Source organism: Solenopsis invicta, chromosome 14, assembly GCF_016802725.1.
Source record: "Solenopsis invicta isolate M01_SB chromosome 14, UNIL_Sinv_3.0, whole genome shotgun sequence".
Lineage (NCBI taxonomy): Eukaryota > Metazoa > Arthropoda > Insecta > Hymenoptera > Formicidae > Solenopsis > Solenopsis invicta.
In genome coordinates, this window is record NC_052677.1 from 1,992,533 (window position 1) to 2,009,781 (window position 17,249).

The 17,249-nt window shown below is 36.3% G+C and overlaps 1 protein-coding gene across 2 annotated transcripts in view; it reads left to right on the forward strand.

The window, feature by feature from the left end:
- The window catches only part of LOC113005344 (oxidoreductase ptaE), a 296,040-nt gene that overhangs the window by 255,730 nt on the left and 23,061 nt on the right, over positions 1–17,249 (forward strand). For both annotated transcript variants that reach the window (XM_039457182.1, XM_039457183.1), the window contains exon 9: positions 11,532–11,738. In XM_039457182.1, coding sequence (XP_039313116.1) covers positions 11,532–11,738 — 207 coding nt within the window. The remainder of the gene's footprint in view (positions 1–11,531; positions 11,739–17,249) is intronic.

Genomic DNA, 17,249 nt, shown 5'->3' on the forward strand with positions numbered 1-17,249 from the left:
AGAAGAGTAACCTTTTGCTTGTCGATACCTAGTCAAATGTCATCTACCAGTTTTAAGAGAGCGGTTTGCGTGCTGTGGTTTTTCCTGAAGCCTGTTTGAAAAGGGTTAACGAAATTGTATCGGGAAAGATGTTCAGACAAATAATCAAAGGCGATTTGCTCAAGAATCTTGGACAGAACACAGAGCATAGAGATGGGACAGAAATCGGGAGGGAAAGTAAGATTGTTAGTTTTTGAGAGGGGAAGATTTTGAGACCGTTTCCAGGATGAGGGGAAGGTGGAGGAACTAAAGGAGGTGTTGAAGAGATCTAGGACTAGGAAAGATAACGAGGAAACACAGATTGTTGAGACGACGGTTTAGACCATCCGGACGGGTAGAATTTGATGTGCTTTTAAAGCCTTCAGCAGCATTTCCGGTAAAATGTACGGAAAGTAAAACAGTGTGGAGGCAGGACTCACATCTGCGGGGAGAGACGAGGGAAAGAAAGCTGTGGAAAGACGGGAGGGGGATTCAGGATGGGTCGTGAAATCAAGAGGAGGAGAACGATGAATAGAGGTAAAGAATGCGTTAAGTTCGTCCAGGGGAATGTCGAAGAGCGAATCGGTGGATCTCTGCTTGGCCAGGCCGAGTAAGCAAAGCTCCGACCAGAGTATGGCCGAGCTCATCCTGCCACTTATCCGATTTTGTAAGTGAGACTTCTGCTAACTTCGATGCACGACTTCGCCTTGTTTTCTCAACACCCGAAAAGCCTCCCTTTGTTCAGGAGAAGGAGAAGGACGCCAAAGAAAAACTCTTCTTGCGGCATTGCTACGGCGTAACAAGGCTTCAATAGAATGGTTATGCCAGGGGGCAGAGGGCTTGTTGGCGACGAAGACTTTAAACGGTAGGAAGGATTCGATGGATAAATTTAAGAAGAGGTAGATAAACGATCAACTTTATGATCGAGGTCATTCATGCGGTCCAAGGCAGGCCAGTTGTGAGCTAGCAGAGAAGAATAAAAACCGTCTTGATCAAAGTTAGACTCGTCTCTTATGCGAATAGTGCGGGGTGGGACTCTATTGACAAGAAAATCGAGAGTCACCTCTATCAAGTCGTGGTTTGAAAGAAACAGAACTGCCTGCTGATGCTAGTATTTAACAAGGTTTGCGTCGCTGACTAAGCAGTGGTCGCGTTGACTGAATGTGATAGCGAGGTGTGATACGTTTTTGCATAAGGTATTACACAGGGAAGTGTCCGCTTCAGATTGAAACGAGCTTTTTATATGTTGTAGTACAAATAAAAATAAGGGACACGTATTTTTTTATACGTGCCCATACGCATTTTAAGGGGGTGAAATACCGCTTTGAAGAAAATCAATTTTTTTCTTTCGAAGTGTATACCGTCGAAACTATAAGAAATAAAAAAAATGTTTTTAATGAAAGTTGAATAGCTCGAAGAGTAATTTATAACAACGGAAGAATTCTTTTTATTATTTTTTTTAATACTTTCCCCCACCACTTACTTATTTTTTTTTATAAGCAAAATAAAGCCAGTTTTATTACGAATTCAACGGTATATAATAAAGTTACAATACGACATTTCCATTTTCCAAAAATAATTAAAAACCTCTCTATACGGTACGCGCACCCATCCACGCGTTTGTGCGCTACAGAAGTGACTCCCTCCGATTTTGACGTGCCTTTAATATGTTGTACAGATTAAAATAAGGGACACGTATTTTTTACACGTGCTTTAATACACTTTTAAGGGTGAAACACCCCTTTGAAGAAAATCGTTGTTTTTCTTTTGAAGCGTGTATCGTCAAAACTATAGAGAAAAATGTTCTCAATAAAAGTTGAATGCATGTTTTTCTCACATAAAATTACAAAAACATTCTTAGGACAGTCTGTGTCTAACATGAAAACGCAGATATCGAGAAAAACATTTACGTTTTAAATCTAAACATGTCAAAGTCAATACTGCCGAGACGTAAACATTCTATTTCAAGATAAGAAATGATCCAAAGTGCATGCGCCAGTAGCGTGGTTATGCATATTTCTACACTAATCGAATTTAATAAACACATTAATTGAATTGTATAACTATAGTATAAAAAATGAAACTTCTAACTAATTTTTAAATTAGTTTTATGTTAGTTCTCTTGTAGTTAGTTGATGAGCTGGCGTTAGATAGTGAAGGTATGGAATGTGTGAGTAATAATTTTTTGTAATCCAAGTCTCCTTATCTGTAAAATGTTTAAGAGAAGAAATATTCTAGTCGAATCATATAGACCAGTAAATAAATGTTTAACTTATATTAATTACATATTATTTTCTAAACAAGAAATTAATGTCTTACAACATCGTAATTGTTGTTATTCTTTAGTGTAGTGCCGTTTTATTTTATAGTAACCAAGAGAAATATAATCGCAAAGAAATTAAATGTCAAGGTAAAGATAAGAAGATATGAAGAATGTTCGAAGCAAGGTTAGTACATAATGTAAACATATATCGTTAGAACAGTGGTATAAAATGCTGTTGCTTTGCGAGCGTCAGTTTAGTATACTTAATAATTTTGTTGTGTATTAATTGCTACAAATTTGTAAATATAATAATATTTTTAATATTTTTAATTTTTACAAATTAAACAATTATTTTATTTATTTTAATATCATCTATTACTTTTACAAACCTTGCTTTGTCATTAACTGAAATATTCAGCTTATCCTTATTTGATATATTTTTATTATAGTTTTGCAGAGAAATATCTTGTGGAACTCTTTAATCTAACAGAATTTTTTTCTAACAAAGAAAAACAATTTCAAAGTATATACAATACGATATTTTATTACTTTATGAGTGTAAACTAACTATTGATTTTTAATATAAATAATAGAATAAATATCATAAGCAAGACAATAGAGTGCATACTACTTTTAAATGTAATTATTAGTTCACTTTAAACATATAAATGTGTTTATGTTTATCATTTTTAGGTAAAATGCAGTAGGTAGTGCCAGTGATCCACTGAGGGAAAGAGCTGATCTTTTAGATAAACGATCAGCTTTTTCCCTCGATGGACCACTGGTACTAGGCTGATCAGCTCTTTCCCAGCTGAAGATCAGTTAGTCAATGAGTCAGTTAGTTCACAGAGCTATCGGGCGCAAGATATAAAATTGTGTTATAGAGATGTCTCATTTAATACGTTCCTCAGTGCCAGTAATAGTAAGAAATAGGGAATTAGGCATAAAAAACTGTCAAAAATTTATTGTAAGTTTAATAAGTATACATTATTTTATGATTTATTACAACATATTATAATAATATTCAACTTTCTAATTATAAAAAAAAACAAATATATATATATATATATATATATATATATATAAATTTTTTGGAATAAGTATACTTTTTTTATAAATAATGTATTATTAAATAAGGCCCATTTATACATTTATTGTTATAGCCATTGCCATTTGTTTATTATGTGGCTTGCAACAGAGAATAACGATTTTCAATGACGCTAACTTTCCATAAGCTAAAATTGCACTAAAATAGCCAAAATTTCTTAAAGTTAAAATATTAATTATAGACAAAGTTAAAAATAATTGTGATGTTTTACAGTATAATAGATCTTAAGGATTTTATATTTGTGAATAATATCAATTTAACAGTAAGAGTGAAAATAATGTTTAATTCTTTTGTTATTTTTAATTTACTTTTAATTCGGGCCTTATTAAAAGCACAAGAATTTAATAAAGTCCAATTTCAGAGTTTATAAACTTTTTTTTTATTTATTTAGAAATGTTTTATATAGATGATAATTTTATTTTGGCGAGTGGTTGAAATAAACATTTTATTCTTATTTAGTTTATTTCAATATCTTTGTAAATAAAATTTATAAAAAATAAAATAAGTTAGGTGGGCCTTATTCGGCTCGGGTACTTTACTCTTCAAGCCATTCAACTTTCATTTAGAACATTTTTTTCTATCTGTTATAGTTTTGACGATATACGCTTTGAAAGAAAAAAACCGATTTTTTGCAAAGGGGTGTTTCACCCCCTAAAAGTGCGTATGGGCACGTATAAAAAAATATGTGTCCCTTATTTTTATCTGTACTACAACATATTAAAAGCTCGTTTTAATCTGAAACGGACACTTCTCTGTGTTTCCTTATTAGTAAGCAGTTTGTTCCGCTTCAACCCTCTCTCATTCGCCTCGAAAATCCTTGCGACTGTCTCCGTTTCTCCCATATCAGCACAGAAATTCTTTGTACACAGAAGTCGACCTTTGTTTGCCCGTTTGGTAACCGGCGATGCGTCTTTAAAAAATGTCGCTCGCATTCCGCTTCTTCTACCGTTAATAAAAGCGCGGCACCTCTTCAGGCTGCCAAAATTTTTTTCATTCATTCTGAATGAGATCATCAAACGTTAAATGGTTCACGTGTATCCTCGTAGATCCTTCTTTTATATCCCTGCTATCCGTAATTGAAATAATGCAGCCAAAAATCGTGCGATGGGCGCATCTAAGGAGTTTTTTCTTATTTCTGTCAATAAGATTTTACTATAAATATCCGCTCTAATAAGCAAATCAAAGGGAGCGGATTCATTTCCTTTAGGCTCTACAAGGCATATATTCTTTAGATGTTCCAATTGCAAGTTGCTCGTACAGGAACTGGACGGGATCCGATAGCGCATGGTGCGATAGCCCACCAACCAATCATCTTGACTTATCTAACTCAATCAACGGAAAAATTCTAGGTATCGGCCGCTGTGAGTGATGGTGTGCTATTGGTTCGGTGTGCTATTGGAATCCGCCCACCGGGACTATAATTTGTTAATTTCTGTAATACGAGAGCCAAAAACAAAATTGTTAGCTTTTCCTCCAGAAGATCTAGAGTCACCGGCAAGAGCAGCAAATTAAATGCCTAACGTTTTACGCGGAACAGACTCCCAGTAATTTCTGCGGTTATTGAATGCTTTTTCGTTCTCAGTGCACTGCAACCCGCTCCGTGATGCAAGATATTTGAGAGCCTTGATCCAGTAATGCCTTGACTACAATATGCCTACTCTTCTCGGAACTAAACCGCACAATAGCCAAAAGAAGTAGCGTATTTACGATACGCGATTTCGCTACGTGATGCGTCACGAGGCTAGTCTGCTCGACGCTAAAGGCCGTTCCTGTTTCCCGTTTCCTATCTTGCATTTCAACATTCTCCTGGTCGTCGGCTTTTTTCTCACTAATTTTATTCGCATTATTAAATTTTTTTAAATGCGCTAACGTCTGGTGTTTACGTTTGCAATGCTGACACGTATTTGTTGAAAGGCAATTAAAGGTTGAATGCTTTTTTTCAAACAATTAAAGCATATATAATTATCGAACAAGAACGAGCGTCGCTCATCTATTGATTTCTTTTTAAATTTTGGAAGCTACCGCGTGGTTTGCACCTCAACAAAGGCATTCCGGCAAATTACCGGTAGTATGATGTGACGAGGCATTCAATCTCTTATTCATCTTATTGTTTGTTTTAGCAGTAGCGTCCATCGCATTGAACGCTCGTATATGTGCTGACAGAAAATCATCGAGTTCGACAAACTTTGGTAATTCGATCGACGATCTCCGCGCTAACTCCCATTCATTCAACGTTTCTTTATCCAATTTAGTAATTACAATATTGTTGCGTGTCCGCCTTGTGGAAACGGTTATTATCGATTCGCGTGAGGCGATCGATGAGCGCGACAGAAGAGGATCGTTCCCTGCCAATGGTTTTGGTTTTGACGTGACGCGAAACTGCGAACGGACGTTTGCTTGGATTTCACGATCTGAATTGTAAAAGAAAGTAAATAATAAAGTTCGGAGTTATCTTGTAAAAGTGTGAAAAAATTCTCATTCTGTCTCGCGTGTCCGATTTTCTTTTTGCGTGTGTCGCAAGTGTCTGTCTCGCCGAATGTAACAATATAATTAAATGCGGCTACCAGCCGATCGAGATTAATGAGCACCACGCAAATGTCGTTCGTTTTAAAGGGATTGCAGGTGAGACTGTACGATTAAATGTAATTATTGTATCTCGTCTGCATCAACCGCCACGTTGTTTGGTTCCGTTATATTACAATTTTTTTAAATCAGATTCGCTTCTCCAGTTGTACCATTTTCGAATAATGTAATTTTTGCACTCCCGTCAAACTATCATTGGAGTCTATAAGCGAAGAGAATAAATTGCGAAAGCTTTCCCATTCTTGGAATTTGCCAGAAAACGAGGGCAAGTCAATATGAGGCAATTTAACATGTGAGTAACTGTTTTTTTCCCGACGCTTTTGTTTCAACAATCGCTGTTCCATTGGGGGCGGTTTGTATTTTGCTATGCATTTGGCAAAGTAATTGCACGTTAAGTCAAATTTCTCGTTTGTAGTGATAAACACGCTTAGTGCAAAGTACTTACTCTTCTGCCTTGTCGCTTCGTTTGTTTGGGCCAGGATCTGCGCGTGCTGTCGGTGGAACTTCTTTCAGAAACCCCGTACATTCTCGAGACGGCTTCTTGCAATCCTCCCTACGCAAGGCCTTAACGGTTTTCCCAAAATTCTCGATCGAGCGACCGATGAATCCGGCAAATAAAAGTTGCGACTCGTATAACTCCTTGACCGTCATCGCAAATGACAACAGTTTAGAGTAAGTGACACTCCATTTTCTTAGTAAAGCCTCGGCTTGACTTATTTTGACCTTCTTTCGTTTCTTGCAAGAAATGACGGTAAGAAGCCTTGCAATTGAGTTAGTGTTGCTTTAATGCGAGTTTGTAGGCGATCACTCTTAAGTTTTGTGTTGATCGTTTAAAGACGGTCGTTCTTTGTAATGTTGCACAAGCCTTCTTTATTACGTTATCTTTCAGCATTGTCTTGAGTCAACAGAATCCGGCTCGAAGGATCATTTTTCTCTGTGCAATAATCAGAAAATATAACCAGATGCACGACAGTGCACTGTTGAGACACGAAGTAACAAATAAATAAGGCGCTTAGAGATGGAAAAGTCAATTTCTTTATTTAAGTGCTCGTGATCGTTTGCGGACACTAACTAAACGCGTGGAGCTGTAGCAGCTCTTGTCGCTGTTTCACAAGTCAAATGTGGGGAGCCAATTAGATTTCTTCCTCTGTTACATTTCCTTATAAGCAGATGTTTTTTAAATGTTCCCAAAGGTAATTCGTAGCTTGAAATAGCCAAATTCCACAACAAGCTTTGTCTCGTATTTACGAACGCTATTTATCGAGCAAACTGACGGAGCGCTACACTCAGAAAGAGCCAAATCTTGCCGTTCTTATATACCGCGACGAACAATACGTTTCGATTAACGTTTCGATTAACGCAATCTTTAACACTTGATGGATAGCACAAGAACGTTTTACAAACGATTCTATTACTTCATTATTATTAAGTAGTATTAAGTGTTAATCACTTGACTTGAAATCACTTGAAATAAGAACGCGTAACATACATAACCCGATGTGACCCGACGTGAAGACTATTAGCTTCTGCGTCTCCGCGATCCCGCGTTTCCACGACCCCGCGTTGTACTTGGCCGCGCGGCAAGCGTTTCCGCGTCTAGTATGTAGAAGTCAATAACCTTCGCGTCGGGTTACATTGAGTTGTGTACGCGTTTTTATTTAAAGTAATTTTAAGTTGAGTAATTAACTATTAATACAAGGTGAAAATAAATAAAAAAGTTAAATAATTTTTATGTAAATTTATTAAACAAAAAAAATTAAACAAAACAACAATCAATAATAATATTGGATACATGGACCTTAAGAAATAACGTATTCAAGTCGTTTCAAAGTGACCTTCTTTGGCAGCGATACAGAGCTTTAAACGTACAATGAAATTTTCAGCGATGAGCCGCAAGTCTTCGGGCAACAATCAGTCCCATTCTTTGCGCAAAGATTTCTTGAGAAAGTCCAAATTTTTGTGGCGTTTAGCACAAACCCTAGCCTCTAAAATCGATTATACGCTACAGTCCATAGGAGTGAGATCCGGCAAGTAAGGCCATTCCGCAGATGTGAAACCTGGAAAATGAGCGTTACATCAATCTTGAGTCGCTTTTGCCCTGTGAGCCGGAGTTGAGGCCTATTAAATTCGTATTGCCGAATTGCTGCTGAGCTTATGGAAGTACGACAGGGTCGAAAATGTCCCGACGGTACACTTCTTGGTTGATTTTGACTTTTTGGTCCACAAAAACGAGGAGTGTCTTACCGCTGGCGCAAATCCCGTTTCAAACCATGACTGACTGCGGATTTTGACGGTGCTCGATAATGGTCGACGTGTCTCGAGACTCTGCAGACCAGACTTTGTCGTTTTGTTGGTTGTGAGCTTGTTCCACCGTGAACAATTTCTCATCCGTGAAAATAATTTGCTTCCAGTGCTGATTTGCGGCTCGATGAAGGAGTTGGCGGCATCTTTAGAACCTCATACGCTTGTTCTCATTCATTAGCAGTTAAACTTTTGGGACCTAGTATGGCTTGAGTTAAGCTCCTTTCGGCAATTTGTCGAACTGATTCGCAATTGATATCGGTATCACGGACAATTTTTCTCATGGAGACCCTAGAATTTTGCTGGACTCGCTTTTTGATGATCTTTTGGTTCCTGGTATTGTTGATGATGCGATTTCTTTCTCTTCCGGGACGATCTCCTTTATGACCAAGCTTCTTAAACCAATTGATGGCTTTGGAAACAGTCTGTTCAGGCACATTGAGCAGACAAACAATTTCACACTGACGCTTTCCTTGACAGAAAAGCTCCAAAATAGCCACGCGCTTGTTTGACATTCTCAAAACATAATACAAATAAACAAATTGAAACCAAAATTTATATATACTAGTTGTGAAACATTAACATGAAAAAATTTTTATGCTAAGTAAAAAAACTTTTGTTCTAGAACGCAGTAAACTTTGTTATTTATTGTCACCCTGTACTAATTAATAATAAAAAAGTAATAGAATTGTTCGTAAATCTTGTGCTATCCATCAAGTGTGTAAGTAGAGCCGTGAAAGTGTTACAAGTTTTGTAATACAATCTTTAAGGGAGAAACAAACTTGTTTGTTTCTTGACGTTAATTTGTCACATAGAAACGTGAGGGATCTTTATCATAGACATAGTATAAATAGACCGGACATGCTAAGCGATGAGTGGCACGTGCGAGAGAGACAAACGCCAGGCGATTTTCTCATTTCTCTCTAATAGAAGAGAGCTCTCATTCAATGTTTTCCCCCCATTCTCTTCTATTAAAGAGAGACGAGAAAATTGCCTGGTTTTTGTCTCTCTCACACGTGCCACTTATTGATTGGCATGGCATGTCCGATCTATTTATACTATGTCTATGGTCTTTATGCTATTTCCCCACGATCGTGAAATTTATCCAAGTTGCAACAGTAAAAACATCGAATCTGTACAAGGTAAATGACAGACAGAGAGAGAGAGAGCGAAAGAGAGAGAGAGAGAGAGGTGTGTGCACATGCGCGTGCGTACGCGTATGCGTATGTGTTTTATGCGATAGAATAATTCTCATTGTCAGACAGTTTATCGAAAGGATGTCTCGCGTAAACGACCGCGTCAGACGATGAGTTGCGCTGCTTCTGTTTACCATGTCTACACGACCCAATTCACTAACTTTATCCTCTTATAATTCGAAAAGTAAGCGTTGGACAAAATTCTCGTATAGGAAAAATCGTCAGAATTTAGACAAGAACACGTCTTTACAGGGACACGTATGTCATTCTGAATCATCCTGTATAGTAAATAAGCAATGTGTACAATACGAGGGTTGCCCAAAAAGTAATGCCCCACATTTTTTTTCTCAAAAATTATTGATTCTGCAAAAATAAAATTTACACACGAAAGAATGTTTTATCTACTCTATTTTTCCACATAATGTCTTTCAAGTTCTATTACCTTTCTCCAGAAATTCTAGTGTATGCCCTGTCAATATCAGTCCTCTCTCTAATTACGGAGTCAGGTTTTCACTGCGCTATTTACCTCTTCGTTGTTTTCAAAATGTTTTTCACAAATGCTATCTTTTAATGGCCTGAACAAGTGGAAGTCTAAGGGAGCCAGATCAGGGTTACATGGTGGATTGGCTAACACTGTCCAACCCGATTTGTGTTCAGAAGTCTTGAAACTTGTGTGAGGACGAGTATTATCACGCTGAATCAAAACGTTCCCTGGGCATTCATGGAAAACAATTTGAAAACAACGAAGAGGTGATTAGCCTCTTAGCCATTGAAAATTTGACTCCGTAACCAGAGTGAGGACTGGTACCAACATGATATACACGCCCTAATGAATTGCTGAAGGAAGGCAACAGAACTTAAAAGAGATTATGTAGAAAAATAGAGTGAGTAGATAAAACATCATTCTTTCATATGTGTAAATGTCATTTTTGTAAAATAAGTAGTTTTTGAGAAAAAAATGTGGGGCATTACTTTTTAAGCAATTCTCGTAATAAATAGCTGTTTGATAAATATGAATATCAACAAAATAGTAAAGATTCTCGTGATTAAATACAATAAAAAATACAAAAGGCTAATGAGAATAACTGCGCGGTTATTCTTGCGCGAAAATTATATAATCAGTTATAGACCGAAAATCATTTATTAATTGAATGTTTCGACTATCTTTGAGTCATCATCAGCCACGGCGAGATTACAAAGAATCGCATTCTTCTTAGAGAACTACTCGTCCAGTCATCGTTGATCTCACTATATGGTTGTCACTACCGGTTTGCCGGATCCAAAGTGCAAAATTGATATAGGGGAAGGTTTTATTACTCTATAATTGATATTATGTAAAAATAATTAACAGGAAAGAAAAGATTTGAGTGACTCACCATCAAAAATCGACGACAAGCCGTAAAACCATGAATTTTTTTTAAGCTTATGCTCAACACTTATAATTTAAAGATACAAGAATAGATATTGAGAGTGCCGCGTTTGTTATAAGATATTGTCAGTGTCGGCTAACATGCGACTGAGCGGTACACATAAACACATAGCGAATCGAAGATACATTGTCAAAATTAAACCGGGATAGAAAAACAAATAAAATATAGTATCCGCAGTTTGAAAATAACAAATACAGAGGCCAAAACTTAAATAATATAAATAATTATACATTATAAACAAATAAAAATGGACAAAACAATGAAAGAGATGCACATCTTTAAAATTAATAAATATAGAGGCCAACAAAACCGAGATGAATATAAATAAAATTAATGAACTGACTAAATTACACATAGAACATACATAAAATTAGAAAATTAATTGAATCAAACACCTGTCTTCGCAATCTTTATTTACAATTATGAATATGTTATGACATGTTTATATTGTTCGATCGTTTATTATTTTAAAAACTGAATATATTTATTAAAATGTCCAGTGTTTAAGCAATATTTATTAACTGTGTTAAATATTTCATAAAATCATCAAATAAGGATGCCGTCCAATCTGAATAATATTTATATATTGCTTTTATTTTATATACAAGCTAATAAAGTTTTCTGTTTTGCAGTTTCTCCAACCGGTTCTCATTTAGACAGCTTGGTCGCCAATATTTCATATCAAAATCCACCAGGACCTCTTATTTCACAATATGATGGATACGAATTTATGTGTGGAAACCGTTATACGCCATCTACATGTACACAGCCATGTACTTGTACCCATGTTTATCATATTCCACTTGGAGCACTTATAGATGTGTTACTCTATGATAAAAGTATGTATGTCAATCTTAAAAAGATAAATACAAATTATTTTTTTTATTGTAGACCTTAAAATAAATCAAAAACACGGTATTAGCTTAGTGCGTAACGGGAATAAAAATTGGTTCGAGCGAAAGGGAAGCAGAAGAATGGGTATTAAAGTAATTATTGAATTTAATGAGACATTTATTGTATTGAGAAAATAATTGACTTACAGACAGTTTTCGGAACGCGGATGATACAATTGATAGACTTTGGAGACATGGATTTATACAAAAGTATGACGGAGACGCGGACGATACATTTATACGCAAATTGCGCGGAGCAAGATATGTACAGGGTGATTCAGAACGACTCATGTGTCCCTGTAAAGACGTATTTTTGGGTAAATTCTGAGATAATTTTTCCTATACAAAAATTTTGTCCAACACTTACTTTTTGAATTATAAGAAGACAAAGTTAGCAAATTACGGGTCGTGTAGACATGGTGGACAAAGACGACGCAACTCACCGTCCGACACGGACGCCTACGCGGGTAAGCGCCCGCGTTGAACGATGAGTTGCGCCGTCTTTGTCCACCATGTCTACACGGCCCGTAATTCGCTAACTTTATCCTCTTATAATTTAAAAAGTAAGCGTCGGACAAAATTTTTGTATAGGAAAAATCGTCTTAGAATTTACCCAAGAACACGTCTTTACAGGGACAAATGGATCGTACTGAATCAACGTGTGTGTGTGTGCGTGCGTGCGTGCGTGTATGTGTGTGGGTGGGTGGGTGTGTAGGTGGGTGGGTGGATGTGTACATACACACGCACGCACACACACAAACACACATACACATATACAGGGGTTTCGGGAACTAGGGAACCTACCGTTTTGAAAACATAGAAGAGATGAAAAGGAACAAAAAAATCTTATACCATTTTGCGATATTCGCTATAATTATTGAATTATAAAATAATACGTTTGAGCCAACAGCAATGATGCCGCATCAACGCGCCTAGCTCGTTGGCAACGGCGCGCGGAGGAAAAGATAACGCGTTGTTTTCTAAATTGGTATGCCGCGACGGTCTGAATTTGCCCCACCGTGTGTGTACATACACTGCAAAAATCACGATTCAAAAACTCTTTGCAATTTTCGAAAAAGGATTCATATATTGAGGGTAATGGTAACCTATAAATTTTGAACAAAATTTATAGATTTGTTCCAAAAGCAGGTTTTTATTGAACGAACACCCCGTCCGTGAGAGGCAAGGGGACTCACGTTAATCGAGCACCCCAAAGGGAACAGAAAATTACGTCCACGTCGTTGTTCCTGGGTAATGCTAAAAGTAGTGCTAAAATAAAATCACTTGTTTTTGTCTAAAAGTCACCTATGGTCCACTTTTAGGCCCTAACATGAGTACATATTTTTTGTGCAAAATTTTGTGTTCTTGTCAAATTTGGGATCTAAAACACGGGTTTTCATTGAAAAAACACTTGTTAATCTTAAAATGACTTTGAAAATCGACTTCAAATTCAATTATCAAATTCACTGATCAAATTCAATTATCAAATTCACCATATAAAAACTTAAATTCTACTTGATTACATTGAAATTTGTTCATTAACTGAACTTTATAAAAATGTACGTGTTTGAGTGTATATGTGATTGTGTGGTACAAGATGGTCATGGTTTATGTTCAAACGACTCAAATATTTCGGCTATTTCGTCGAGTATTTGTAGATCGAAATTATTCACAAAATTCTCCGCTTCTTTGGGAGTAGCGGGAGGAAATAAGGATGCTTCGGAAGGAAAATCTAGGGGAGAGAAATAGGGATTTTCTGGCGGTCTTCGGACCGGAGAATCGGGATTCAGATAAAAGAAATAAGTAGGGGAAGGTGTGAGAGGAAAAATGGTGGGGGAAGGAGTCGGTTCTTGACAGCGCTCAAAAGGCCCTTCAGGGGAGTCGAAATAAGGGATTTCGCTTGAACCAAATGACCCAGGAGATGGTACAGGACTCAAACGAGGGTGGGATACAGGGGACTAAGAAGGAAAGAGAGGGGGAGGAGAAGTAGATTTTACAGGTAAAGGTTCGGAAGGACAAAGAGAGGGAGGGAGAGAAGAAGCTGAATTTGTAATTAGTCGGAGCCGATGGACAGTTGGCTGCGGATTTGCTTGTTCTGGTGATTGCGTCGACGTTTCGCGGCAACCCGACATTCGTTTTTGTGTGGGCCTTGCTGACCTTCCACTATAATTAACGCGGTTTAATTTTGACGACATTCTAAGACAAAGCTACTGTTTTTCTCTTTCTCTCTCTACTTAAGGAATAAATGGATAAAAATTATCATGGAACCACCCGTAAGTGAGGGAGGGAAAACGAGTTTTAATCGGATTGCAAAATAAATGTGATCAAGTTGTTAAAAAGAGGGAGAGAAGTAAAATGTTGCGACCGCGACGCGCACTCACTCACGTATCACTCACGGTGCACTCTTTTATTCACTACTACTTCAATAACACTTTCTTTTGGGTTATTTTACAAGTATCGATACACGGGTGTAACACTAATCGTCGTTTCCATAGGGTCGGCACGCAACAATATTTAACAAAATTAATTCAAATTCTGATTCATAAAAATAATGTTAATAAACACAGTATACTGAAAAATAAAGAATTAGAAAAATTGTTAAGTAAAATTAACATAAAGATAAGTTTGTTGAATGTTCCGAATAGCTTACTTTGAATTTTTACAGTATTTATTATTAAATTATTTATTATTAAATTTAATACTGATCATCAAATAATGTAATTTAAAAACCTCTTCATTTGGGCGGATCTCGATAGCGCGCGGGACCGATAGCCCACCACCACTCACAATGGCCGATGCCTAGAGTTTTTCCGTTGTTTAGGTTAGATAAGTTAAGATGATTGGTTAGTGGCTATCGCACCGTGCGCTATCGGATCCCGTCCTCGTCATTTACTATAGCATTATAAAAGATAATGAAAAAATATTTACTTATTTTTAAATAATTATTGTTATGTAAACTTATAAATAGGTGAATAGAATATTTTGAGATTTGTCAGTGATTTAAGTAAAAGTATGAACAATAGAAGGACTACGTGTTCTAAAATTATATAAAAAAAACGGCCGCGCCAAGCACGCTGCTGTTAAAGATTTTGCCAATCTTTGATTTTATTTGTCATATAATTTGCTGCTTATCGGTACAAGAGTGACTTGTTTGACCACGTTGTGATTGATCACAGTCATTTGAGCGGCTGGTGCCTACAGTTTTTTCACTGTGTTACACTGTAAATGGCTGGTGGTCAATTGCAACGTGGTCATAAGACTCTCATCCCATCGGTAATAAATATATATTTGCAATAATTTTTACCTTTTTTTGATGACATTACAGTTGGTTTTATTCATTGTAGTTTTGGTTTGGTTTTATACAGGGTAGTCAAAAAGTATCGGACCCCCCAATATTTCCGTTCCCTTGCATTTTACAAGAAAATGTTTCAGACAAAAGTTGTAGGGTTTAAAAAGATCTATTTATTGATCTTATCAGTTTGACCTTGGATGGCGTCGCCAAGGTCAGATCGAAATTACATTAACTTTTTTAAATGGAACACCTAACTTTTTATTGCATATTCTTGTAGCTTATCTCGAGACCTTTCCAAAACACTACAAGAAAGTTTATTTTCGTTGAGTACTTTCCGAGTTGTGAGGCTTGAAAGCTCTGGCCGGACCCACACGCCACTCTTGCCTTAACTGGCCGGACACACGCCACACTTGCCTTAACTGGTCGGACCCACACGCCACTCTTGCCTTAACTGGCTGGACCCACACTACAGTACACTGTAACTTTCAAACTTGTATTTTCATGCTTCGAAGATCTATAAGCTAACAAACCCAGAAAAATCTAACAATTCCAATCTTTCTGGTTTTCCAAAACAAATTTTGTTAAGAAATTTAAAAGCGTTTGATGTTGACGCTCCACTAGGATGCCCATTAGGATGAAGCAGAGTAGTTCGAGTTTTTTTAATTTCTAACAAATGAGATAATTCTTGGAATAAGCTAGATTCAAAATTTCTACCTTGATCAATATGAATTTCTAAAGGAACAGCAAATCTAGAAACTACTTAATTCACAAACATTTCTGCTACTGTATTAGCCTTAATATTCTCACTCCAAAAAGCTTCCACCCATTTAGAGAAACAATCAATAACAGACAATAAATATTTCTTGCCAGAAGAAGAGGTTGGAAGGTGACCTAGAATATTTATTTAAACCGTTTCAAAAGAAACGCCAACATCAAAAATTTGCAAAGGAGATTTTCCTTTTTTAGAAAGACCTTTTTTAGCAAAACTAACCTTACAAGTTCTATACCAATGCTCAACATCCTGCTTACAGGTAGCCCAATAAAATTGTTTACGGATTTTTGCTAAGGTTTTATTTATTCCAAAATGGCCACCAAGAGGAGCTTCTTCTTGTCGAATAAACTTTTTCGAACCAACAGTTTGAAGAATTTCCATTCGCAAATCCGGAGAAATGCATTTTCTAAATAACACTCCATACTTAATGATTAAAGAATCCCATTGACCCAAATAAACCTATGAGGAGGAAGCTATTTCCTGACCAGAAGAATAAACACCTATTTCCTTACCACGATAAATGTTGATAATAGAACTATCCTCCAACTGAAGCTTTTTTCAATTTTTGAACTTTTCTTCTTGGGAAAAACGATTCTTCCTAGAGAACTATTTTTTACCTCACCCTCCTTAGATTTTACTTTTTTACAATATTTACAAGAAAACTCAACACAAGGACATCTAGATAATGCATCAGCATTACCATGAAATTTTCCTGCTCGATGAAGAATTTTAAAGTCATATTGTTGTAAACGTTCTAACCAATGTGCCAATTGTCCGTCAAGTTCTTTAAAAGACATTAATCATTGTAAAGAAATATAATCTGTCTTAATTATAAATTTCCGTCCATAAGTAATGATGAAAATTTTTTAAGGAATTAACAATAGCTAAAAGTTCGCGACGGGTAACACAATAATTTCTTTCCAACTTGTTCAATACCCGGCTATAAAGAACAATTACCCTTTTTTTATCCTCTTGTTTTTGAGCACCAATATCGTGGTTAGAAACATCAGTATCGAAAATAAATTCCCCTGTTTCTGAAGGAAAAGATAAAATTGGAGGAGACATTAAAAACTTTCTAAGTTTTTTAAAAGCTAACTGACATTGTTTATTTCAAACAAATTTATTCTGATTTTTAGTTAAAACAAACAAAGGCAATAAGAGAAATGCAATAAGAGAAAAACCCCTAACATACTTCCTGTAATAAGAACAAAAGCCAAGGAAACTACATAATTGCTTTTTGTTACGAGGAATAGGCCAATCTCGAATTGAATCAACTTTCTCAGGATCAGTAAAGATTCCATTCTTTGAAATAATATGACCTAAATACTTAACTTTTTTTCTAAAAAAAGAACACTTTTTTTTATTCAATTTTAAATTTGCTTCTCGAAGACAA